Source organism: Anabas testudineus, chromosome 12, assembly GCF_900324465.2.
Source record: "Anabas testudineus chromosome 12, fAnaTes1.2, whole genome shotgun sequence".
In the NCBI taxonomy this organism is placed as follows: Eukaryota; Metazoa; Chordata; class Actinopteri; order Anabantiformes; family Anabantidae; genus Anabas; species Anabas testudineus.
This window is the reverse complement of record NC_046621.1, coordinates 11,256,431-11,282,256: the sequence shown is the minus strand read 5'-3', so window position 1 is coordinate 11,282,256 and position 25,826 is coordinate 11,256,431. Positions and strand designations below refer to the sequence as shown.

Below are 25,826 nucleotides of genomic sequence, written 5' to 3'. Positions count from 1 at the left end.
GTTCCTGGTCCCCCTCACCCCTCTCTATTCTAATATACTCCTCTCCTGGGGCTGTGGTATCCGTCAGTGAGATGGCAGGGTTGTTGTGTCACGTTGCCTCGTGCATGTTGACAGTAGGCGATTCTGGGAGCGACACAGCTCATGTGTGACCAGTCTTTAAATTCAGCCCCATGTTTCTCCCATAAAGTGTCCATCAGCACCTTAATGCGTCTCCCAGTGAAAGTGACAGAGCATGGGCTCGCACATTATTAACTTGAGACACTTTTATGAGCCTGTGGAACAGAGTGCTCCTTCTGAATAAGATATGTGCTCCATGGTTGCATATCAGTCTTTTAGTTTTTGGCACACTATTACAACCTCTCATAGGCCATGTTCTTATTGTGTTTTAAAACAAGTCTAAACCACATACTATATCTTTGTGATTGATATAGTTAAGACATTATTGTCCTCCAGTCCAATCAAAGTAAATTAGGTTTAATTTTGCTGTGTAGCATCTATGCTCACCCATTTGCTTCCCTGTGTGTATATTAATAACATGTAAACAGTGTTTGCAATGACAAATTGTGGCATGGAATCATAAGCAGCTTAGCAGAGTGGGGTTAAAGACACGACCAAATTGGCAGGCTCATGATAAATGCATGGGATTTGTCTAAAATATTAATCAAATGTAAATGTGCAATGAATATAATAGTAGCTTGTTCCGGAGCTATATTTGGAGCCAATACGTTTACACTGCAGGGACAATCTGAAAAACAATAAAGGCTGAGATTATGTGAAGGAGAGGAAGCGTAAAATCCATGTGGCTCAAAGACCAGATTCCAAAAACCAATCTGTGAAGCAATCTTTTTGTTTGCGTATCCTACACTTAGTGGGCGTTTTCAGTGGGGAAGAATAAACACTTTATGATTACTGTGCGGAAACAATAAGCAGAGTTTTTTTTAAAGAAACACATCTTACAAGTCTCTGATATGGGAATGATCCAAAACTTATTTTAGTGGCTTTCTCATGAGACACTCAACCTGTTATGCAACCACACAAAATAAAGCCGGTGGGGCCAGCACATGAGACACTAGGCTGGAGGAAGACGCCCAAGCACAGCAAGTTTGGAAATGTCAAATCCGTGTCTGGCAATAGACTTTGCAGCCAAGCCCCACACAGCCAATCAGCTGGCTGGTGTCCGCTCTGACTGTGTCTGAGTTGTTTGGATCTCAGCGCGATACCGTGCGTAAAAATCCACCTGCCAGACGCAGCGGCGGTGCCATGGCGGACAGAGCTCAGCGAGCAAAGTCCATCCCGACAGTCACGGAGTAACTTCCTCTGAGAGGGATGCCGTGTTTCGTGCTGCGATGACTGCTTCCTAAAAACTGACAATGTGAAGTAGAAAGGTGGGTCCGTCCGTCTCCAACGACTCAGTTGCGCCGAGCAACGATGCTGAACAAACCTGCGAGAGGATTTTCCACCACAGGTAAGATGGCATTCGGAGATGTTCAGCAGCAAAATTCAAAATATTCTTAAGATAATATCACGGGGTTGGATGTGATATCTCTATTTAATACGAAAAAGCAATAAAAACTGTAAACGTCCCGCAGCTGCGTTACCTCTGTAAATGAAATACGGGCAGTTTTCTGTGAAGCAAAAAGGCTGTGATGTCATCAAAACTACAGAATAATCTGCTTTCGAGTGTAAGTGTGTCTGTGGGGAATGTATCCGTGGATAAATTGTAGGAAAAGAAAAACAAAACAAAGGGAGAGAGAAGGCAGGGACCATTAATGGATCAGGGACGCTCGTGATCAGTAATAGCTGGACAGTCTCAGCACCCTCACATGTGCTAAGTCCACATCATCTGGTGCCAGATGAATGATGTGTGGATGTGGGATGTGGGGTTTTTTTGTAGTCTAATGCAGTGTGTAATAGAATTCCCTGTAATCGGAAGAGTGGCTCAGCCTCAGAAGCATCTGAGAATGAAGACCGCAGGACACAGTGTTGGAGATACTGAGTCTGAGCCTTGTGTGTGTGTGTGTGTGTGTGTGTGTGTGTGTGTGTGTGTGTGTGTGAGGGGCTCACATTCTGGACCACATTATTCACGCTTTTCCATCGCGAACACTGCTGTGAAGCCTCCTGTAGGTACATGGACTTTTGTTCTTCATGGGGTCACAGGGGCTGGAGGTCTTTGCAGAGCTGCATGTCTTCTTAAAAGACCAGATAATCATTCCACATGGGATAAACATTAGTTTTATTATGGCTCCCTTATTTTAGACTTTCTCAGACTGTGTCAGAGATATTTATACACTTCATGGCGTTTCCCAGCTCCGTTGCAACTCAGTCACCTCTCAGACCTCATATATCAAGCTCTACCACATTTTTTTTTTTTTTTGAATCTGCAGAAAATCACTACATTTTCTTGTGTCTTTCTACCCCGTGGCACATTTCTCACTACCGCACTGTCACAAAACAGCGTGAAATGACTCTGACTTGATTTGCTACTTTCTACTAATTCAGAAATGCGACACAGCTGCTTCAGAGGCTATTATCTTATTTCATCATTAGACATGGGATGAAAGATTAATTTGATGGATGAGGTCTTAAAGCGCCACGAGGGACTGATTGTTGGTGCTGGGTAGCAAATTTATAAAACAAAATAGTATATTTTCTCACTTAAATCTGGACATGCTCTGAACATACAGCCTCCCATTCACAGGCTAGTTGCCTTAGAGACTGCCTGTGTCACCTGACACTGTTATTGTGTCATTTTATTTTACCCAAAACACATTTTTCTTTAACCAAGCTTCATCTTTAATTTGTCCCATTCTTGAGCTGGTTTCTTAAACATTCAGGAGGAGTCAACAGGGCCAGTCCACACGCTCATCAACGTAATCAGTATGCACAATGAAATGCGGCAGCACCTGCTACACGTTTCCTGGTTTTCGACACAGGCAGCAGTGACGTGAACCTTTTTTATTCTTTACATGTGTATATGTATCTAGGGGTGGGATAAGCAACAGTTAAACATACGGCAGATGGTGATTTTATGGCCGACCGGCAACAACTTGCGAGGGGAATGCTGATTACCAGGAGGAAATGCTTTTAGTTGCTCTCTCAGAAACCACGTCCAACACAGTATCACTATAAAAACCCTCACTGGATCAGACTGGACAGCTGTGCTGCAGCTACATATAATGCCAGTATTGTTCTCCCTCTATAAAGATATTATTATTCTCTTCTTAACATGTTTTCTTTTTTCAGCTTTAAAACTGCCAAATCTTTCTTGGACGCCATCCTCTGACCCACCGGACGCCTGAACCTGTCGTCATCATGGACAGCCTCAGTGAGCTCCAGAACCCTCTGCTCGACAAAACCAACAGGCATGTGGTCCACAACGACTACCAGGGCTATCAGTGTGACTTCCCAAGCCAGCCTTATCAAGACAATCTTATTGGCTATTACTACACCGGGACTAATGGCAAGCAAAAGACTCAACAGTTCCTGGATGCAACATCCCTCCATCTAGCTGTGGAGGCCTTCTACGGACCCAGCTTCATAGTGTGTAAGGACGACGTCAGCCTTCACAGCAAGGACTCCAAGAGCGAGAGCTTTGAGACAACATTCACAGAGACTAAGGACACTGTTTTAGATGGAGGCTCTACAGAAAACACCCTGGACAGCATACAAGGAGAGGGCGATGTGAAGATCCAGACGGTGTCGTACGAGGTGGAGGATGAGCAAGCTCCGGAATATGAGGTCAGAGGTCACAATGAAGCATAGATTGAAAAAGGCTCCTATATGTGGCGGCTAGCAGTTCTTGCAGTGCAGCCTGATTTATGTTTATAAAATCTAACTCCTGCTGAGGATAATTACTGTACCTCCACATGTAAAGGAGCAAATGAATGCAGTAAGAGCCATGTGGCAGTGTGCGACAGTGTAATTAGAATATTGAGTTGCTATATGAAATTAAAGGCGTTTTGACATTTGCTCATAACTGTCAGGGCCATCTTGCAGCAGAAAGTGAGTCATGTTACGTACACAGTAGTGAAGCTTAGTATTTCATAAACTGTTCTAATAGACTGCCAGGGTGATTCACGTTTATGTCGCCACTCTGTTATCTAAATGGTCAATTTACTGGAGTCTTTCAAATCTATTGGAGGGTAATTGTATGCTTTTGTTTTATAATTACATTCTAAGAAAATGAAACATCTGATTTTATCCATCCAGGCGATTGTTCTTTTGGGGCTATAACTGCTCTCTCCGAAGAAAAGCGTGATAGCAAAAGAGCAAAGTCTTTTCAGAGGTGGTAAAAATCTAATTTCACCCAGCGACGTTTGTGAGACACCAAGAGCTCTGAGCTGGCAGAGGAAGACATATTGCACCCTAACTGGGCTGATGATCGTGCCAGCTCTTGTCACTCGGAGGCCCGGCAGATAGATAGAGATGTGGCAGCAACTGCTATTAATGCCATAAGTAATGCCGCGCTTTGAGGATATTAGTGGGACTGCACTGATGCATGGCTGCCGGTGCAGGTGAGCACCGGCAGCCATAAGTAAAGTTATTCTGTGTCATTTCGAAAGAGTAAATGAATCTGGTGAATAGTGTCCAGATGAAGCTCACAGCTCAAATCGTTCTTGTGTGCCTGTATGTGTGTTTTCCTACATTTAGATGACATTCACAGCTTTGAGAACAAAAAACAACAAGAAGACAGTGGAACTGGACAAAGTGTCATGCACATTCTAACGCTCCAGGATATAGTCTGTGTCAGTTTGTGTCTGGGGTTTACACATTTTTTCCTTCACAGTTGCACTATTGTTTTTAGCACATGTATTTTGGTGCTCCAAGCTGCAACCCGCGTCATCACTCACACATTTCTATGCTGCTCTGTTCATTACTTAGTTGTCCTGCTGTTTCTTTTGTTGTTGTTGTTGCTTATGTCAGCAGGTGTATGACATGTGTGACAGAAAATAAAATTGCAAGAAAAACTAACAAGAGCTGTTGGATAGTGCCGCTGTGACACAAACCTGCTGCTAACAGGGTGCAGGGGTCTCTGTGTCCCCTGTTGTGGAGTTGACTGTCCTCTCCAGCCTCCAACAAGGCCTCCGAGAGAGCTGTGACAGGCTTGATAAAGGCACTGTGCCTCGGTGGAGCCCCATCAGTTATACTGGCATCACACCAGATTGGGAGTGTGTCCCCAGCCACCAGGATTCTGTCTCAGGGAGGCTGTCAGTAGGGACGAATGCACCGGTCACTCGGGAGTGTTATCAGGTCTTGCTACAAAGATAAAAAATAGATTACTGCTGTTTGTGGCCACCAGTTTATTCATGTGATGTCAGATTATGTGGTTATGACCAGCTGCTGTGTTGATGGATCACACTCGGCTGTCCAGGTGGACAGTGTTCATAAAACAGATAACAGGCAGCTTCATAATCTTTTCTTGGCAAAGGTATCAGTGGGATAGTATATTGCTGCTGTCCTTCACTTCCTTCTAACATCTAAATACGGTTTCTACACAGAAACACTCCTGAAATAGCTCAGTTTAATGACATTAGATCCTGCGGTTTGGTAATTGTAGATGAGATTAGAAGATATAAGAGAAAACTGTGCACAACATGTTTAGAAATGTGGTTGACAGCGCATAATAATGGTTCCTATCTTCTTTGCCCGTCTCCCTGACTGTTCTTTAATTATCTCTAAAATGGTTGGTTCAGTTTCTGCATTACATATTGATTTTTATTTTGCCTCCCTTTTCCCCCACTGATTGATCCCTGCAGACGGTGGGACTAACAGATGAGACCTGCTCCTCATTGGGGCTATTTATTTAGACAAACAGCCACTCGGTTTCTGGGGCAGCTGAGCGAACTAAGGCCACGTTCTCTTAAAAGACAGCCATGCAGTCACGCTGCCATCCTCGCCGGAGGCATGGTGTGCCAATGTAGTCTGAGTGGCATTCGTATCTATCATTCATTAGCTCGTCCGGCCCTTCTGGCCCCGAGTGTGAGTATCATGACACAGTATTGAAAGCCTGTTGAGCACTCACTGCCTTGTAAGATGCCAGGTGCATTGAAGAGAAATGCTGGAGGTCTCTCATGCAGCAGAAGCAATTTAGCACATAAATGACACTGTCTTCTTGCTGTTTCCCCTGTCACCTCGCAATGATGGAACAATCCGTTAATCCCGTGTTATCTGTCAGGACGCTCATGGGTGTTGACAGAGGCTCCAAATCCTCTCTGGCTGGCTAAGCACAACCTGTCCTGGGTGGTTGTGGAACAAGGGCGGATACACTGGGCTTGGAGAAGGCACAACTTGTCATTTTGCACCAGTGCAAATATGTCCAAAGTACACCTGACCATCCACGCGAGCCAACTTTACTCCATTGTTATTTAGATGTCAATCTCATCATCGCTGCACTCACCTGTCGTTCCCATTGTAAGAAAGTGCACTCACTAAATGTATTTCCACTGTGAAAAATGTCCACTAAACAGCATCGTCTGTTCTTTTGCTGACATTTAATTATTCTCTATCAACCCACCCTCCTCCAGAGTGACAGCTCCAGTGACAGTGAGAGTGAGGACAACTTCATTGTTCTGCCCCCTCGGGACTACCTGGGTCTAGCCATCTTTTCCATGCTCTGCTGCTTCTGGCCTTTGGGCATCGTTGCCTTTTACTACTCTCACAAGGTAAAGGCCTAGACACCTCAAGCCTGCCATTAACTCTGATTATATTGCATTCTATTTAAGGTCAGTGAACATAAGCACCCAAACAAGTGCTACTGCAGCCTATTTTCCACCCTGTGACCCTCCTTGCAGTTGTTTCAGATGATGGACTGTGTAGATTCAGCATGTTCATGTCAGTCCTCTCTGTTTTCACTCTAACACTCAGATTCTAGTTTGCTGTGTGTTCTCTAGGAGCAACACTTTGTGTTTTTCCTGTAGGTATCGTTCTGATCTGAACAGATTATGTGTCTTTGTAACCTTAAACAAAGCGCAGCATACTTGTGGCTTTGACACAGCTACCACTATAATTGCAGAGACAATTACACCGGAACGGAAAATAATGTGTCAGAAGAATAAATAAAGGCCAGGCTCACTTTTTTGATCGGAAACCAAAACACCCAAACAACACATTTGTCACTGTCAGCAGAATAATGACCTAATTGCCATGGTAACTAATGGCTCCCTGAGAGCATTTCTTGTTTTCTCTCTTTTAACTGTGGCTTAACACCTACTCATACACTCAGTGCTGATGAGTAACACACCGGCTCATTTCGGTCTCTGCTTTGTTTTTTCAGACCGGCAAGGCCATCACTAAGGGAGATTTCTCCAGAGCAGGAATGAGCTCCAGAAGAGCCCTATTCCTGGCTGCACTTTCCATTACCATCGGTACAGGGATGTATGTGGGGGTGGTTGTGGCCCTCATAGCGTACCTGTCCAAGCCTGGACACGTATAGTACTGGGATCGGATTGCTTGGAGCGACAGCAAAAAGAAGGCAAGATGGGATGAAGAGAAACGACAACGTTGGACAGATCGCTTTGCCTTTCCTGAAGGCTGGTGTCTGTGCTGCTGCCTGGCTGTCTGCAAAAAGAAGAAGCTATATAAAGAAAAAGATTCAACCAGAGAGAGAGAGAGAAGACAAAGAAGATGCGTGGATGGAGTATTACTTGGACTGCATATTGATCTGGACTGATTCTCTATTTCTGGGATGCAACACTCCCACCAAGGTATTCCACCGCCATCACAAGAAGAAAAGAGAGTGTGCTGAGAAAGTTCACCTACAGTATGTGTTATATGAAAACTGAGCTCATAACAATAAAGAACTACCTACCTTTTACCACATTATTCATTTACAACAGGTTTATTTTACCTTTACAGTGGATGTATTCTGTCAGTAGTATTGCATATGTGTACTGTCCACTTTGTAAATGAGTTTCTTGAAACAGCCAGCCAGTGGATTTTTAGGTTGGGTTATTGTTTATACAGACTAAAGGCTATTGGAAATTGATCCAGCTGGTAAACTAAAACACGTGGACATTTAACACAAGGCCTGTGCCCAAAGTTACTCCCCACCCATTCATTCACTACTCCCTATATAATATATACTCACTTATTACAGGGAGTAATTTTGGACAGGTAGTACTAAGAGTCCACTCCGAACTGCTGTGCAGTGGTTAAGAAGGTTCTTGGTGTTTTCTGTGTACTGTAAATTTGGTCAATAAATACATTTGGCATGAATAATGTAATATCTTCCCCCCCCCCTCTCTCTCTCATAATCTCTTGTTATTTTTGTTTCCTTGGTAAAACTGTCTTACAACAGTGATTTCAAACCAGGGGTCACACTTTCATGGATATTTCTACAAGGGACTGTGAAGAAAACTCAACCTAGCTAAATAAATTCAGTTACAGTGGCAATAAAAAGCAGTGAACCTTTTAGAATTTCATGGTTTTCTGCAATATTTTGCCATAAAAATATATAAAATATAATGTGTCTAAAATAATACCACAAAAACCTTCTGATCTTTTATGTCTTTACTGAGAGCAACCATAGAAACATCATAGTGATGGTGGTGGTGAAAAAGTATGTGAACCCTTGACTTCACGTCACGTTTTATGACAAATTCAAAAAACTATTAAATTAAAGGTTGATATACTTTTTATTGCCACTTTGTGTGTGATGCCCCTCTGCCTGTCAACCAGAACCAGTGTTAGTCTGATTGAAATCTCTAGTTAGAGAGTTGAAGTGTTTAACTAGACAAACATAGCTGAAAGTAACTTAGGTAACTGGCTAAAACAATGAAAAACATATATAAACATTAAAACAATAAGAACACTTATGAAATAATAATTTGAACAAATCATTTGCTAAAAGTGAACAACTAGTTGACATAGTTTTAATTACACACAGTTAAAATATTAAGCAGCTCAGTGGTAGCGGCACGACTTCACAGCAACCAGTGGAAATAAACTAACATTCATTTTTAATATTTAGCAGTGTTAAATAATCCATACTGTCAGGGTAAAGTGTTACATCAGACAACAAGAGTGGGAACCACTGAACAAGACATTTGTGTGAACAAGATCCTGTAGGACTGCGTGATTAGAGATGGCCTGTCAGAGCAAACTGTCGAGCACAGACTCGAGCCTCTGCTGTCTGTAACCGGCACGGCTCCTCACAGTCTTTTGGCGTCAGTCACTGTCTAACCTCGAGGTGGCTTCAGCTGCCAGAGTGCTGTGAGCGTCAGGAACAATGCGTGCTCGCTGATGTCAGGATGTCAGAACAAAATGAGAGCAGCACTTTATTCCCCTCCAGCACTTGGACGGACCATCGTGCACGTCCTGTTCTCTTGCCCCGCCTCCTATCCAATCAGAACATAAGCCTCCAGAGCCAGAATCTCCTAAAGCACTCAGTGGCCTACGGGTTCAACTGTGCAGAAAGCGTTGATCACATACTGTGTTCAAGTGGGAGAAGACAAAAGATCCACTACTCCTGTGTATCCGGCCATTATGTGCATGTGGCTAAAGGTAGGTGACGGGGTAGGTCTGATAGAAAAGCTTGCACAGCCTGACCTTTCCTAAATGTGTGTTATTTCTCTTTTGCAGCTTCTCTCCAAGCAAGTCTCTAATGCATAAAATGTGGCTCAATGGGGGAATATGGGGGCGAAAGTGCCGCTCTCATCAATGGGAGCTGTATGGGGTGCTGAAGTGGGTTCACTCTGCGAGCGAGCGCACCAGTGCACAGTGTTTTCTCTCCCTCAGTGGATAGGAAGCTTCACCCACGCCTGCTCGCTCGCTCGCTCGCTCACTCACAGCGTCCATATCTAGTGCAGACCATCAGAGGCAAACTGATTTCATTAGTCATCCATCCCCACATGAATAAAAACTTTCCAAGAGGCAGCAGCAGGTTGAGTCTGAACTTCTGCAAATATTTCATTACGTGTGTGAATACAGATTTAGACTGTATTTGGTCTTTTAGTCCTTTTTACTAGATACAAGAGAGGTTTTGTAAAGAAAGTATTGTTACATTGTCAGTAGCGTGCTGCTTAATATAATGCTTTTATCTAAAATTAACCAAAAGTTCGCTTTTGTCAAGTTTGACAAAGTCACGACTTGACCTGTCATATCTGGCAAATGACAAAAAAAGAAAAAGAAAATGAATGTGTTCTGGACACACAGGAAAAACAATGATGAATGAGCTAAAAGAAAATGAGTAAAGCAGTGAAAAGACAAAAAGACATTAGAGTTGAGCGCTACATTAAAAAAGGAGCACGAGGATCTTGACTGTTCATGCGACTGAGAGGCATTTTCAGGTTCTTGCCACTGCTTTGATTAAATACCTGTCATCACTTTCTGCTCATGGGCAACAGATGCATAAATAATATCTTCAGTTTGTGCCGCGCTTCTGCAAAACAGGATTTAGTGGTTGCATCAATTTCAGTGCAAAATAAAAGCTGTGTTTATTGTATCCCTTTGTTTTACTGACATTTTAAAGAGTAACCATGGAACAAAAAGCGAATGTAATTCTCAATAATACGATTTAACAGACGCATTTCAGCTTAGTACCACCCGAAACCACAATGGGAGGATGTGAATGAATTTGCAAGCTGTGTCCTGAAATTTCACACCGTTGGGGAAACAGTAAAAGTAGGAAAACCTTTTGGCTCTGTGTTGTGCATCACATCTTAAGTCAAAACCACAGGGTTCATTTGGTAGATTACAGAAACCCGCATGCTGTTTGAAGTTCATCCACAGATCATGTTCCGCACAGGCTGATAAATTTAATGTATATTTGATTATTGCCGAGACACTTTCTAGGTCGACAGCAGCACCAACAATATCTCTGGCAGTGGATGGAATTAAATCCATGTCTGATGCCCGCTGAGATTTCAAACACTAACATGCAGATAGGAATTGCAGTGTAGCCCTAACTCAGCATTACAACACTGCAGGAGCTCAAACTCTTACATTGTAACATTTAGAGCTATTTCCTTTTTCGTTTAACTGCAGTCTGTGTGTTGACTTTTTAATGTGGATGCACACACACAAAAACACACATTCAGGCTGCCATCCAGTCACACACACCTGTCTTTTCATAGTGCTCCATAGTGACCTTCTTCTTCTTCTGACACCCCTTGCTGTTGCACTACTTGGTTCTTATTTTGCTTCCCAGCTTGAATTAAGTTACTAACTTAAGTTGCTCACTTTACCGCTAACTTTTTAACCTCTAGTCTGGTTAGCTACTTTTATTTTTGCTGTAGGTTCTTAGTGTTTATTGAGTGCTGTGCTGTGTGTGTCGTGACAATTATCACTGAGCAATTCTGCAGGAGCAGTGTGAAAGCTGATTAAATTGCCTCAAGTGATGTGATACAAATGATGTGATACACAGCAGTGAAATATCTGTCTAAACTTAGTGTTTGAGTGGGATTGTGGGTAATGTAGGCACATCCATTTTGACTTGCATATATTTGGAGGTGGCTGACCCAGGTTGACAACTGTATTGTGTATGATAGTGGTTAAAGGTAGCTCCACCTCAGTCAGCTACAGAAGTGGAAGGTTTTGTACAATAACAATGTGCAAAACATATGGTAATTTCATTATGTAATATAATAAACCCCAAATCCATATTGAATGCAGAATTACTTTAGCAAGACAAGTCTATATCAGCCATATATAGAGAGCCTTCAGTGTGCACCAGGCTATGAAGACATCCCTACAGCAACTCCTAGCACAACAAATGCCAGCATCCATTTCTGTAAACCCATGTCTCTCTCTCTCCTTTTCCCTCTTCCTTTCAAACACCACTTTCACGTCAGAGTTAAGCTCATCTTTGAAGCATTTCACACGTACATGCTTATCAGCTCTCACACCTTTGTCGCGCAGCAACATGCCTCTTTTTGTGGCGCCGGCATTTGCCAGGACACACTCTGGACTGATAAGAACCTCACAGCCTCATCTTCTGGCTCCACTTATCACTCTTGAGCAACAAGGGAGCACTGTCTATCTGTTCATGTTTCTCTTCTCTTCATAAGTAGAGACTGGACACTGTTTTTTTTTTATTTTTCTTCTCTGCTCTGGCTGTCTCTGAAAACTGCTGTGTTGTGCCAACAAAAACATCTAAGGCAGCTCCAAGATGAGACTCTGAGATCTGAGGGTTTTTAATTGAGTACCTGACACTTCACGGGGAGGATGATGTCATTTTCTGAGACAAGAAATATGGCGCGGGAAGTAATAAAAGGCAGATAAGATAACATGAAAGTAAACCGAGGCGGACACAGTTTATGTTTTCGCAGATGACTGGAGCTGGCATCCAAACTGCCCACAGATGGACTGCTGAAAATACTGAGCATTGAAGCTAGAGAGCGGCTGCAATGGATGAATGCTGGTGTTGTGCCACACATAAATCTTTCTGGGACATGTAGTCAGGTCCAACTTCAAGAGACAATCAATATCTATTACAGGACTAAGCAACAGTGACAGAGGAACCTATAGAGCTGGGCTCTGGCAGTAAAGGTTATCCCAGAAATGAAAACCTCCATCATTCTACTGTAATCTACTGTCTAACACTATAATGGTGATGCTTAATATTCAAAAGCCTTCAATTCACTGTCTTTATATAGCATCAAATCACAACAAAAATCATCTCAATACACTTCACATACTTTCACATTTTCAGATATGACATCCTTTTTTTGGAAAAGAAAGAGAATATAATGATGGCAGGGTTTACTGACTGCTTTTACAGCTGTATTACCAAAACAAATGCTAACAGGTCAGCAGGTGAAATAAGATATCTTTTCATTTCCATTTGGACTTTCCCTGTTCCCTCACCTGCTGTAGTCAGACTTTAATCTATTATAATGAAAGAATAAAGTAGTATCCAATAGGCCACATACATCAACAGCAGGCTTCAATCGGCAGCCTAATCAAAAAGCCTCAGGGGCTAAATTAGCATTATTATTGCACAAAGAAGTGATAATATCCTGCACAAACTCAGAATACTGATTTCTGGGAGTTTGAAGTACTGCGATGATGATGATACTCATCCAGTGAAGTAGTGTAAAACAGAGCCAGTCGCCTCCGTGTGATCAGTCCAGGATGGCTTTGAAATAATGAACCCTGCAGATGAAATCAGCCCCGAGCCAGGACATATCATTTAGCTGCAGCATCAGTCCCATCCCCATTAACCTTCAGCAGACAGCCTCATCACAAAGAGAGGCAGAAGAGTGACAAGAGATGACAAATATTGATCACCATATCAGATCATGCCATGCTCGACGTAACCCCCTTTTTTTTCAGCCTGACAGATGTGAAGAGATGTCAAGATGTGTGATCTTTCAGCACTAGGAGTTTCATATAGTAATGGTATGTGCTGACAGTAAGACATGTGAAAGTGAATTTGCAGTTTAATTCACACTTACTTGAGAGTCATAAGGGTCTAGTATAAAATTCAAGACTGCCATCATGTGGCCACAGCAATGCAATACTACACTCGTTTTATTTAGGGAATATGCATGTGCACTCTATGTGTCAAAATAAAAAATTAATAAAAATGAAATAAATAAAGAGTACACCCAGCCAGTTTGGTATAGGTATAACCAATTAAAACCAGTCTAACTGCAAGAAATCCTTCACGTATCACAGCTTATGAAGCTTAGATGTTGTTGGAAGATGTTTTATAGAGGTGTTGGTTCCACTGTACATGTATGATCATTCTGAAAGATGTTATCTGTGGCCGTGTGAACAGTATTGTGTTGTAGTGACCACTGTTTCTTTCTTTCTTTTCTTTTCTTCACCATAATCACTCTGATACAACATTAACACCACCTGGTGTACATACAGCATACACATATTATAACTAACTACATCAATGGAAAAAAAAAAAAACACTTTTAAGCATTCAAAGAAAAGTACTCCTATAAAAAAAAATAGCAATTCCATGAAAACTCCATATGATTAAGTAAAATGAATAAAAACTCTACAACAGCTACAAATGGACCCTCATCGCAGCCGTGTGGACAAACCACCGATGAGTAACAGAGATGTGAACAACATATTCATTCTCACTGTAACAGAAAAGATGCAAATGGGCTGAAATTAATTTGTAGTCATTAACTCAAACTTGCTGTGTTTTCAACATTGCACTACGTTTTTATATTTCACTGATATTCAGCTTCAACAACAGCCTCCTCTTTATTACTCCCCTACTGTATGTGCTGTGGCTGTTGTACCAAAAGCTCTGTGCAGCAGAGGGCAGAGCAACACCACGTTTCAATAAACTTCAGTCTGACTACATCAGTCCACGTGCTGTCGGGAGCCAAGATCCTTCCCAAAATGATGTGTGTGCACGTAATCTCACCAAAGAAATCATAATGCTCATAAACCCATCAAGAAGAAAATGAATGTTAATATTGCATTAGTTGAAATCTTTCCATAACCCTCGCTCTCATCTCACTTTGCATGGATTGAGATGATCTTATGATGGTCTTCAACAAGCAGACGGTCCATCATAAGAGTTACTGTCAATTGCCTCCTCACATCCAATGTAAACAGCTTGATCTTCAGCAATTCTGATCTATCATAACCTTCTATTCCACTCTCGGGGGATTAAATGGCTCTGCACTTTAGAGGAATAATCCTCACTCTGTTTATGTCTTGGCCTCAATAACAGAATTGGGCCGAGGGTCTGTGGAGGTGAGGGCTTGGTCTATTGCAAATCATTTCACTTGCACAGCCTCAAATGGTTATTATATATAAGAGGATGTGGTGAAGTTTGTTTCCAGCTTTGCTCTGTTGTGATCTTGAATTCTGTCATATATAATGTCCACTTCAAGGTGGCTCTCAGAGGAGCCTTAAAGACAGTAGTGCTCATCCTCTGTGGAGCATGAATATTTATATGAAATATCATGGCAAACAACACAACACCTCTATCCTTGCTAGCATAGCTAAAATCACTTAGGGATATCTCTAACATTTAATAATAGAAATTACAATTTAACTGCACAATTGTGCACTAGGAGACAGTGGGGTTACCTTCAACCAGGTGTAAAACTAGACTCAAGTCTCAGAATCTAGTATAGTATAAACCACATGAAGATGCATGATTTATTAAATAGTCATTATAGTAAATAGCCATAGTATTCCTTACTGCTGACACTACTGGTCAAGCTTCTTCCTAAATCCACACCACCAGTTATTCCCGAGGTCACTGAATCAACGTTTGTGATTATCCTGACACACGGCAGTCCATTTCTTTGCCATCATTAATTATCGTGTGTATACTTATCTCTGTCAACAGTGTAATTAGCGACCTTTTCCCCATCCAGTAACATTACGTTTCCAATCTGAGAGCCATTCAGTGCTCAGACATGCAGCAGCATACAGATAATCATCGTCCCTTGCCCTTTCAAATTGCTCTTTGTTTAATTGGAATAGAACTCAATTGTTCAGCGTCTTAGAAAACCCATTAGCTAACTGAGGATGTGTTAAATGTAATATGGATTACAGCTAATGCAGACACGTAGTCGTGTTGTAAAGCTGAGTTCAAGTGGCCTGAAACAAAGTTTTAAGAACAGCCTGGGGAAGAATAAAGATCGTCAACAAATAAAGCTGTTAAACTTTGGCTAAGTATTCAGATAAGAGGACGGAGCAGCTTGAGCGTGGGCTGTTAGTAGCATCTGAGTGATTTGACATCAGACTGAGGTCATCCTGCCTTGGAGGGGGGCTGACACTCTTCCTGTCGTCCCAAAAGCACCGGCCCCCTAGTTTAATCTGAAATTGAAGGCTCTCAACTGCGACGGATTATAAGGGGACTAAACCAAGCATGCAGTCAGGGACCGTCTCCTAATGAGCCCAGCCAGCAGAGCATCAAGTGACAGCAAGTAGCTACTCCGACAACAGGGCCAACTTCATACCAGTGAAGAGTTAAAGCAACACTTTGACAATGCAGTCACTGGCTACAGGTTGAAACCATTTGTCTGAAAGGAAATTGGAATAAATAGACACCAAAAAGTCATATTTAATAAAGGGTGATTTCTATTTTGTGCTTTCTATTTTGCGTTATAGGCTACACACTTGAAAATGAAAACACAAACATTTTAAGACTACAAGAAAACATCTTTAAAACTGTGCCTTAGAGAGAGAGATTAATATATCAAATATATACAGCGTAATATAGGACAACATTAACTGTCAGTGGGATGGTTCTTTTTTCAAATGTCACCATTTATTAGCCGTACAAGCAACACTCGCTGCTCACTGGCCGTTGGTGGTCCTATCTGATTTATTAGAACTGTATGGATAAACTTTTACTCATCTGGCTCTCTATGTACATCCGTATTTACACTCCAGCCTCACTCGCTCGAAATCTCGTCCAATACGCATGAGCAACAACAACTGTAAAGTTTGGAAGTAAGTCAGGAAAAGTGCATTCGCGTCTTCTGTGTAGCAGCAAAAAACAGTGGCGGCCAGATGAAGTCCAGGTGGAGACCAGATCGCAGATGTCAGTGGAGGATGAAAACCGGCAGGAGAGAGTGATGCCGGGTACGTCCGTACACATGCTGAAGGCAGCCAGGCCACTGCATTCACTCATGAGACTAGTGAACAATCCTCAGTCTCTATGGACTTTTCTCCTCCTCTGCTGGACTCAGGGGATCAGTGGCTTTCTCCTCAGCTACCTGTCTCTCCTGTTTGTCCTCCAGCAGTCTGTCATGAGAAACCGTCCCCAGCACTTTGGCACTGTGCTCCTGTGCCTTGGCCCTGAGTGCAGCGATGCTGTTCTCTCTCAGTTCCTCTTTAGAAATGGTGGACTTGCCTTCTGACCTCTTCTCCTCCACATCGGCGTCTTCTGCCCTCTGAGAGCTCGGCTGCTGGGGCGCTTCGCACTTTCCTGTTGGCGGGGGAGCTGCTGCCTCCATGGACTTTTTGTGCATCCCTGCAAAGAGTTGCGGGTATTCAGATTTAGAATAGCGTCTGGTGATTGGTAAGCCATCTTGGACTGAAAACAGCAAGCAAAAATAGTTCTGGTTTAGAATATAATGTTCAAATGGACAATGGTAATGCATGACCAGGGGAGAAGATGAACTTGGCCATGTTGATTTCTATTTAGCAAATATCTCTTCTTAAATGTGTCATGCCATACCTTAATATTATTGACTGTACAAACAGTACAAAAGTCTTGGGCCACCATGTGATTTGTTGTTATGGCAATGTGATTATTAGCATTGATATATTTATTTCTTAGTCTCTATCTTAGAATACATCTAGAAGGAGTGGAAGACTTGTCAAAATCTTCATTGAGAGACTTGAAGAAGTCCAGTAAGGACATAGTTCAGCATCCTTCTATGGTCCGAAGAAGCTTAATCAGATAAGCACAATACAAGTCTTTGTGCTTCTAGTTGTTCTACTGTAAAAACTGTGAAATAAATATACACGGTCATCACAGCATTGCTATGAACAGATCTGATGTTGGCCTAAGACCTTTGCACAGTACTGTCTGTCTCAGTATCAGTCAGTTACCACTATGAGGTAACACTCCCATGTTGTAGATATTATAATTACACAGTATTCACTTTCAAACAACGGCACAAACAATACTGATGATGCTCTCTGAGCAGTTAATGACGAGACAATGGTACTAAGATGAGTGGAGGAGAAGCAGTAAAAAAAAAAAACAGCCTCACCAAGCAGCCAGGGTGCACAGGACTCCATAATGCCATCCTTGGCAGATTTGAGGATGGACTCGGGCAGGGGAATTGAATGCCTCACCATGGCGCCATACAGGCCATACTCAGCCATGACCGTGCTGCGGCCCCAGCACTTCTCCCTTTTCCTCCACTTGGCTCTGCGGTTCTGAAACCACACCTGTTAGAGCAGGAGCAAATTCCACGATTACTAATGACAACACCATCACACTCACCCTCAAATGTGAAGCTGCATTGCAAAAGGGGGAAAACCTGTGAATGTTAGCATCATGTCAGGATTTTTTATTGAGCTGTAATGATCACCCTGTCACTGTCAGTAATCCTGCAGACGGTCTAGATAGAACTGTAGGAGATTTATGGTCCTAATAACCTTTGTCAGGTGTGGCAGAGAAAGTACTGAATGAATTTCCAATAAATTGGGAGACAGCAGAGATGCCTGGGATTGGTGATTGTTTTGACTTCAAAGGCTCTTTGATTATAGGATTAATTAGTCAGGGTTGCTTTGGCAGCTAATGTGCAACACGGTACAGTTGGTGCCCTGAAGAGGCTTGAGCTTTATTAGAGATGAATAAATTATTTACTATTATTATTATTAATCAATTTTAATTAATTTTAAGCTACCAGTAAGTCTATATTGTTTGTTGCCATGTTGGGATAATGAATTAAGGTGGTGCTTATCTTTCTAAAATTCTTAAATCCTGAGATTTTATAGATATCCTGCTGACTTAAAGACATTTATAACTGTAAATATGCAGTAATGCAGTATTAGACAGTGCAAAGCCTGCACCATTAGAGAGGATGAGGGATTTTCACAACCTGGCAACCCCAGAGCTGATTAATTGCCTCTAAGTGACTGTAGTGTTGTGGAAAGGGGAAATCGCAGGATGATTTATTAACCACCAGTGAAGTGATTAGTTCAAACAGAAAAATCTAAAGATCCTTAAGACAGTCTAATCCATTTATGTATTTTTGTTCTGCATCTTTTTTTTTTTTTTTAAATATGACCTGATTATGAATCCCTAGTGTGACTCAAAGTAACTTCAGACACCGACTATTTGGATTCAGTCCATTGATTTCCCATAAACCTGCTGCCAACAGGTGTGAAGGATCTCTGGCTGCTGTCGGAGCTCATCTCCAGCTCTCTGGACCTGCGTTATAGATGCTTTGACACATCAAGACACTTCACTTGGCGACAACCACCAACTGCTTGATGCTCCGCGGGCTATCTGTCAGCTCAGACTGGAGCCAAATTGATCGCAGAGCTCGACTCAGGACTGTTAAACACTCTCCAGCAGTTAGACACCTCTGATGGCTCTGAGAGACGAAGAGGGGCCCACGGAGGTGGGTATTAAATCGAAAAACCATCAAACGGTTTTCAAGCTTTTTTTTCCACTGGTAATTCTGATGATAACCCTTATTTCATACAAGATACTGTTTTTTATTTTTTTAAATGAGAAATTGCTCCTCCACCCCTCAGAAGAAGTCAGTGTGGAAACTAAAGGAGGAGCGACCCTGGGGCACACCGAGGATGATTGAAAAATAAGTTAATTTCAGGCCCAATCGATGGTGGGCAGGCGGGCAAATATCACGGGAAATTAAACTACCGGGACTCTGGGGAGCGGCGCTATTGACCCGTGCTAATAAATTCAATGTAGTTATTTCATTTGAACTCCCTGCGCCTCTCCAGCAGCAGCAGCAGCCTCCAGAGCTCGTCTGATTTAACTAATTACACTCAATGAGAAAACGGGCTGTTCATTTTATTTAGGATGGGAGCAGGCTCCGGGTTCTTTCTTTATTTATTTTTTTTATTATTTATTCGCGGCACTACAGCAGGCCCGTAATGAGAATGAGATTAAAAGGCTCCGCGGCAGATGGATGGCCCAGGTCACACTGCAATCTTCTTCCGCCTTGATAGCTTGATTAGGTCGTTAGTGGCTCCTTCTCCGAGAACAAATTGTTTCACATCCAACTGCGCCTGATGAGAGATTATCTGTCCTGGCGAGGCTGCTGGAGGAGAGCGGTGTTTGTTGAGACGGGAGGGAGGAGGTGGGGATGGAGGGGTGGGGGGGGGGGGGGGGGAGGGGCAGCACTGATCGATTTACGGCAGCAGTGAGGGGGCAGCTGGAGGCCTGAGCCCACTTAGTCCAGCAGGTTGTTGGAGCTGATGGAAAAGTGAAGGATGACGAGACGACATCTGCTCTTACAGGTGCCGACTCGTGAGGCAAACAGTCCTGTTATTAATACAAATTCATCAGGGCTGTAACTTAAGACTTAATGTGATACTTGATCTATATATGTTCTGCAAAGACCATACAGCTACACTAATACAGCTGTTCAAGAGCCACTTCCTTAAGGATACTGTATAAGTGTGTTTATTTGCATTTAATTAGACAGATGTTGGTTATAAATATTATTATATAAATGTTTTTAAATATTTATTTTGCTGAAATCATTTCAGAGAGCATGGCTATGATGAAAAGATGCTGTTTTACCTTTCTAAAAATATATTTTACTTTGTTAGGCTATGTTTGTTTTTTTGTTTTTTGTTTTTGTTTTTTTTTTTGGTTTTTTGTTTTTGTTTTTTGTTTTTGTTTTTTGCTATTACACCAAATAGAGTTTTATTGAATATAAAACTCTATTTCTTCAACTTATGGCATTTGTACAAAAAAAAAAAAAAAACTAAAAGACTTTCTATATGCTGTAACTACAATCTAGTATCTTGTATTCATTAATTCATAACATTACAGTAAACCATAAATAAATTAATTCAGGCTGGTTATAATGAAAATAACATACATGTAAACATACACATGTGTCAATGAAAATTATCAAACGCAAAAAAAAAGAAAAAATAAATCAGGCAGCAGAATAATCTATAATCAAACTAGCTTCGATTCAAAATACGGAATCGTTATAACCACTGTTAATCAGATAATAAAAAACAGAGGAGGCTGAAGCTGTGTCTGTGTGTGTTACCTGTATCCTGTCCTCGGGTAGCTCTGTTTTCATGGCCAGCATCTCTCGAGCATAAACATCCGGGTAGTGCGCTTCATTAAAGGCCTTTTCCAGCTCCTCCAGCTGATATGAGGTGAATATTGTCCTGTGGAAACGGGATTTCATTTGAGATATTTGGACATGTAAAGAATAACATAATGAGTCCTGCAGAAATAATTTATTGCTTCAAATTAAAGTCTGTGCCAATCAACGCGGAAGACAAATTCCGATTAAATAAAAGCCAATTTCTAGAAGTTTGTTTTATTATTTAATGGTGTGAAAATTGAGCAAACTGAATCCGATCAAGTACAAAGTTTCTGGATGTCAATAAAGGCAGAAAATAAAAACAAACCTGCTGCCAGTGTGCACATCTTTATCAACAGGTTTATTAGTTCCTTATCAGTATCATAATAATAATAATAATAATAATTAAAAAGAAAAAAACAGAACAATTGCTGATGAATTTTATCAGAATAAAAGACACATTGTGTGACTGCTCTGTATGAAATCATATTAATTTAATGTATAATTTCTAGAAATATTGTGTATTTTCCTTATCATCAGAAATATGTACTAACCGGTGGCGCCTTTTCTTGCGTTTCTTGCTCTGGCTTACTGTCGATTTAGAGAGTTTTCGTTCATTTGAAGACAAATCCTCAGAGTCTGGAGTTTAAAAAGGTGAGCATGAAAGTTCATGGAGGCCATAGAAACATTATTCAGCTGTGAGAATGAATGCAAACTGTTAAACATTAGCAACACTTATTTATACCACACTCTACCATCAGCCTCTAATTCACTCATTTAAACCCACACACCTGACACAATACTACTACTATTATTACTACTACTACTACTACTACTACTACTACTAATGATAATAATGCATTAACAGATAACATATTTTTTGTTGCAGGGATTGGAATATATTTATCATTAATAATAAAGTGTGTGCAGATCACCTGAACTTGCAGACTGGCTGGTGTCCAGCGGGCCTGCGGACCTGCTGTGCGGCTGCAGGTGAACATCGTGCGCGTCCGAAAGCACCGTCTCCAAAAACGCTGGCTGGCTGTAAAACGAAGGAATTCCACCAGGGCCAATTAATCCCATCCCGACGCCCACACCCACGCCGGCGGGGCCCAGCACGGACCTGGCAGCGATCAGGTGAGCCCCAGGCGGCAGCGACCCTAGCTGGCTTCTCGGGGCCGCGGACGGTTCCTTATTCAGCCCCAGTATCTCCTGGATGCCAAAGCCGGTGCACCTGGGCGGCGGGTGGGTCGCGCTGCTCTTCGGCTGATGGCGGTCACTCCCTCCGTTTGCGCCCAGAGCGGTTTTCTCCGATAAATTTAAACTTTCCGACAGCACTGCGCATTGTTTCCCCGTCATAATGTGTCTTCGATGCTACTTGAAAGGCCTTTTTTCGTATTATTGCGTCTTACGAGCTGGTCCCCAGTGCATGATCCTCTGTTCAACACACAAGAGTCCTTTAGAAAATGGTCCTTTTATCCAACAGGTCCATCCCAACAAGAGGCAGGAGCCAGCAGCCAATCAGCTGCAAGGATTCTGGATTCCTGTGGATCATGGACGCAATCGACGCCCTCTCCGATACATATCTGCATTTTTCCCGAGGACTATATGAAGAAACGATGAAGAGATTCAAGCTACAGAAATAAAGGGGGGGGAACGAAATGTCTTGTCTTCAAGGCTGCAGGATGCAGGCCAAATAAAAAAAAAAGAAAATAGAATGAGAATGAACCTTGAATCCTGGATTTTGTTAGATTAGAAAAATACAACTAAAATATTAGCTGTGTAGACGCGCTGTGAGAAATAATCTTATCCTCAAGTCGTAACAGACTAATGCAGATATAGTTTTTAATTGCAGCACAGACTCCTTTTCGTTAGGAAGGAATTAAAGGGTCTATTTCACACGTCTTACCTTTGAAATGCAGCATCTTTAGAAAAAAGACCTCAATCTCACAGAATAAATCAGTATGTATTACTACTCGCTGAAAGGTTCACACACACACACACACACACACACACACACACACACACACACACACACACACACACCTATGATCTCTCTGCCCAACAACTGGCTCACATGAGTGGATAATTGATCTCCAGATGCTTTGGGAAACTCATCACACGCAAATCAAAGGCCCTCCCCAAAAAAAAAAAAAAAAAAACGACAGCTGGACGACGTGGACCCTCTCTCTGCTGCACGGTCCTGCTCGGCGCTAATCCCACAGCAGCAGCAGCAGCAGCAGCAGCAGAGTACAGACTACAGAGCAGATTAAATCACAGAGGGCATCTCCTCCGAGGAAATGGGAAATGATACAAAGTAGGTATGGGCCACAAGAGGAAGAATACATAATCGACTGATGTGTTTTATTAGCCCTTATGTTAAATAATAAATACAAATAAATTATCTAAATAAACACATTTAAATTGTGTATTTATTATTATTATTATTATTATTATTATTATTATTATTATTATTATTATTATTATTATTATTATATGTATTAATTAGCTTATTTTGTGTCTTGACTGCAGAAAAAAATTTAAACATTGCACAGGAGCATGGTATTTTTATTATGGGACTTGTTCAGCAGACCAAAGGGGTCCAGTCCTCTTGGTTTTGTTAAAGGTTAAAGACAATAATGCAAAAGACGAGTGAAACAGCACTGAGCTATATGAACTTAGTGCTTGCAAAGTCATATTTTCTATCAAACAGTGCGCAATGAGCTGCTGATTAAGGAGGAGAAAAATATTGCTGTTGCAATTAGTGGTTGGCCAGTTGAAAGTAATTAGGGCCTATTTAGTGGAAATTCTATTAATGAAGAAATCAATGTTATTAGGATATGTTAATGGCACATCAGCCTGTTGGGATCAAGTCATTTATTAACATGGAAGGTGTGAGTCAGGATGACCCGTCAATTACAGGCAAGTCACTGCCCTCCTCTCACTCCATCATCACTCCTGCTGCAATCTATAGCGGCTCTTTATGTTTGTTGATGGTGCATCACTTTCCCCACTCAGTACAGCTTCTAATAATCCATCTCCTGTGAAAATGGCTGCGTGCTGATTTACATGTAGAAGAGAGGGGCTGCCTAATAAGGCTCTAGATTAAGGCAAGATTTAGTTCAGTCATTCGTGTAGATTGGGTTGCCCATCAAAGACATGCAGGATCTGACGGCTGCAGATTAAAAAGCAAACAGCTGTTGGAAATTTTTTTTTTTTGTTGTTGTTTATCTGCCCCCCTCCTCTCATTACAAACCCATCCTTTCTCTGCGTCCTCCATCCGCCTGTTAACTAGGCTTAATTACAAACAAGCATCCTCAAACCTTCCACATATGTCCACAGGCTCAGACTCACAGGTGAGCAGTGATGCTTCCTGCTGGGATGTGAAACTCCTCCACAGACTATAACAATAACACGTGTCCACTGCAAAATAAGAATAAAGAGCTGGTGAGAGTCAGTCTCTACTCTGCTGAATCAAGCTGCGACCCTCGGTGCTAAAACAGGCTGCAGTGCAACTTGATGACAGCACACATGCAGAGTCAGGGGGAAAAACTAAAGCACAGCTAGAGCCTCTGCTTCACTAAAGCACTTACAGGGCGTGATGTGGTGCCATCCACCTCACCCCACCTCTCCCAGGACAAGGGTTTGCAAGCACCGCAGCTTTCTCATGGCTCCTCCACAATGGCATGTTTGGTAGCTGCCCGTCGGCATTGCTTAATTAGGCGAGGAGTTGATTAATGTGCACTAATTGACAGCTAATTTAAGGACTCGGGGCTCATCGGATTGACGTTTGTCGGGGCACAGAGGCTACGTGAGGTCAAGGCAACGCACTGCGGCTGGATGGTCGGATGTGAGTGCTGGGATTTTATTTATTTATTTTTTTTGTCAACTCTGTCTTTTCCCATATGGATGACTAACTCTGCGGGGTTAATCCGACCCGCTCCTTGAAGAGGTTGTGTGGCTGCAGGGCGGCAGGCGGCCGCCAGTGACTGCAGCGTATTGAGGATGCCAGGTCGCTTCTCACGTCAACGCTCAGCAGCCTGATCAATGCACATCAGTCAGCATCAACAGGTGGAACATGGGTCACCTCCAGTGGGCTATGTAATGGTTACAGAAACCTAAAATGACAGCATTTCATGCGGAAACTGCTCCACTGACAGTGGGGTCTGTATTGTGGGCGACCACCAGCTTCTGGTGAAACAGCTTCTGTGTTGGGCTTGTTAGGGTTTTGCACAGAAACATGTAATCAGTGTAATTATGAAGCTATTTAGAGTGAACTACTAAAGGTTGGATATACTTTCCCATAAAGCGCCTAAATGAATAATAAATAAATTTACTAATGATCATTAATAAGTAAATAGTTCTGTTGCCAGGTCAACAACTTATTACAGCTCAGGACTTTCACACTTTCTCTCATTCTTAGCATCATCAAGACTTTGTGTTTTACATCAGTAGCACTTTGCTCATTCTAATCCACATGCATCTGTCTATGTGTTAGTCCACGTTATGTCATTTCCCACACTGTCTATTTCTCTCTGGGTCACACACACACACACACACACACACTATTTGCAGCTATGACTAAATGCGCTTTCTGGACCCATCATCCTGACAACAACAACATCCCTCCCTGTTCCAGGACACTATTCCTGAGACTCGCAGGAGAAATAATCCATATTTTTCGGAGGGGTGAACCGAGGTCCGTGTGAGAGGCAGGGGGTGAAGCCGCTGAGGGAGGGGCGGCCTCTGTCCGTGTGAATCGGAAAGACAATTAGGGGCTTATTAGCGGCCTGGGGAGAAGTGTAACTTGTTGGGAGTGAGCGGCCAGAGCCTCAGCGACATCTCCAGCCGAGAACAGTCCGAGCCATTGTCTTACCTAATTATGGCGGATGGACTTCTTTTTGTTTCCCATTCAGCATGCCTGTCTGATTCTTTTTTTGCCTGGCCGCTAGCTCCGACAACGATGAAGTGTGCTAATTAGAAAAGAAATGGTCCTAGTAATTATGTCAACTCTCATTAACGGCGATGACAATGAGCAATATTATTTTTACGCAATGTTTTGTGTCGGGGACCCTGATTCCAATGCTCATTAAATGGAAAACATGGCCTGGTAGCCGTGAAAGCACTCTCACA

At 42.2% G+C, this 25,826-nt stretch overlaps 2 protein-coding genes across 4 annotated transcripts; one reads left to right on the top strand and one right to left on the bottom strand.

Moving 5' to 3' along the window:
- Positions 1 to 1,330: 1,330 nt before the first annotated feature.
- On the top strand, positions 1,331 to 8,112 carry LOC113159367 (synapse differentiation-inducing gene protein 1-like). The gene is made up of 4 exons (XM_026356008.1): positions 1,331 to 1,465; positions 3,244 to 3,738; positions 6,525 to 6,662; positions 7,274 to 8,112. The coding sequence occupies exons 2-4, from the start codon at positions 3,313 to 3,315 to the stop codon at positions 7,430 to 7,432; spliced, it is 723 nt and encodes a 240-aa protein (XP_026211793.1). The 5' UTR covers positions 1,331 to 1,465; positions 3,244 to 3,312; the 3' UTR covers positions 7,433 to 8,112.
- Positions 8,113 to 16,076: 7,964 nt separating this feature from the next.
- On the bottom strand, positions 16,077 to 24,888 carry vsx2 (visual system homeobox 2). Of its 3 annotated transcripts, none has more exons than XM_026355855.1 (6): positions 24,048 to 24,888; positions 21,629 to 22,297; positions 21,248 to 21,332; positions 20,652 to 20,775; positions 17,655 to 17,835; positions 16,077 to 16,969 (listed from the first exon to the last, which is right to left on the bottom strand). In XM_026355855.1, the coding sequence occupies exons 2-6, from the start codon at positions 22,050 to 22,052 to the stop codon at positions 16,590 to 16,592; spliced, it is 1,194 nt and encodes a 397-aa protein (XP_026211640.1). In that variant the 5' UTR covers positions 22,053 to 22,297; positions 24,048 to 24,888; the 3' UTR covers positions 16,077 to 16,589. The 3 variants fall into 3 exon arrangements, with proteins under 3 accessions (XP_026211640.1, XP_026211642.1, XP_026211641.1); XM_026355857.1 differs by having other exon boundaries at positions 16,077 to 16,906; XM_026355856.1 differs by lacking the exon at positions 24,048 to 24,888 and having other exon boundaries at positions 21,629 to 22,353.
- Between the last annotated feature and the right edge of the window lie 938 nt (positions 24,889 to 25,826).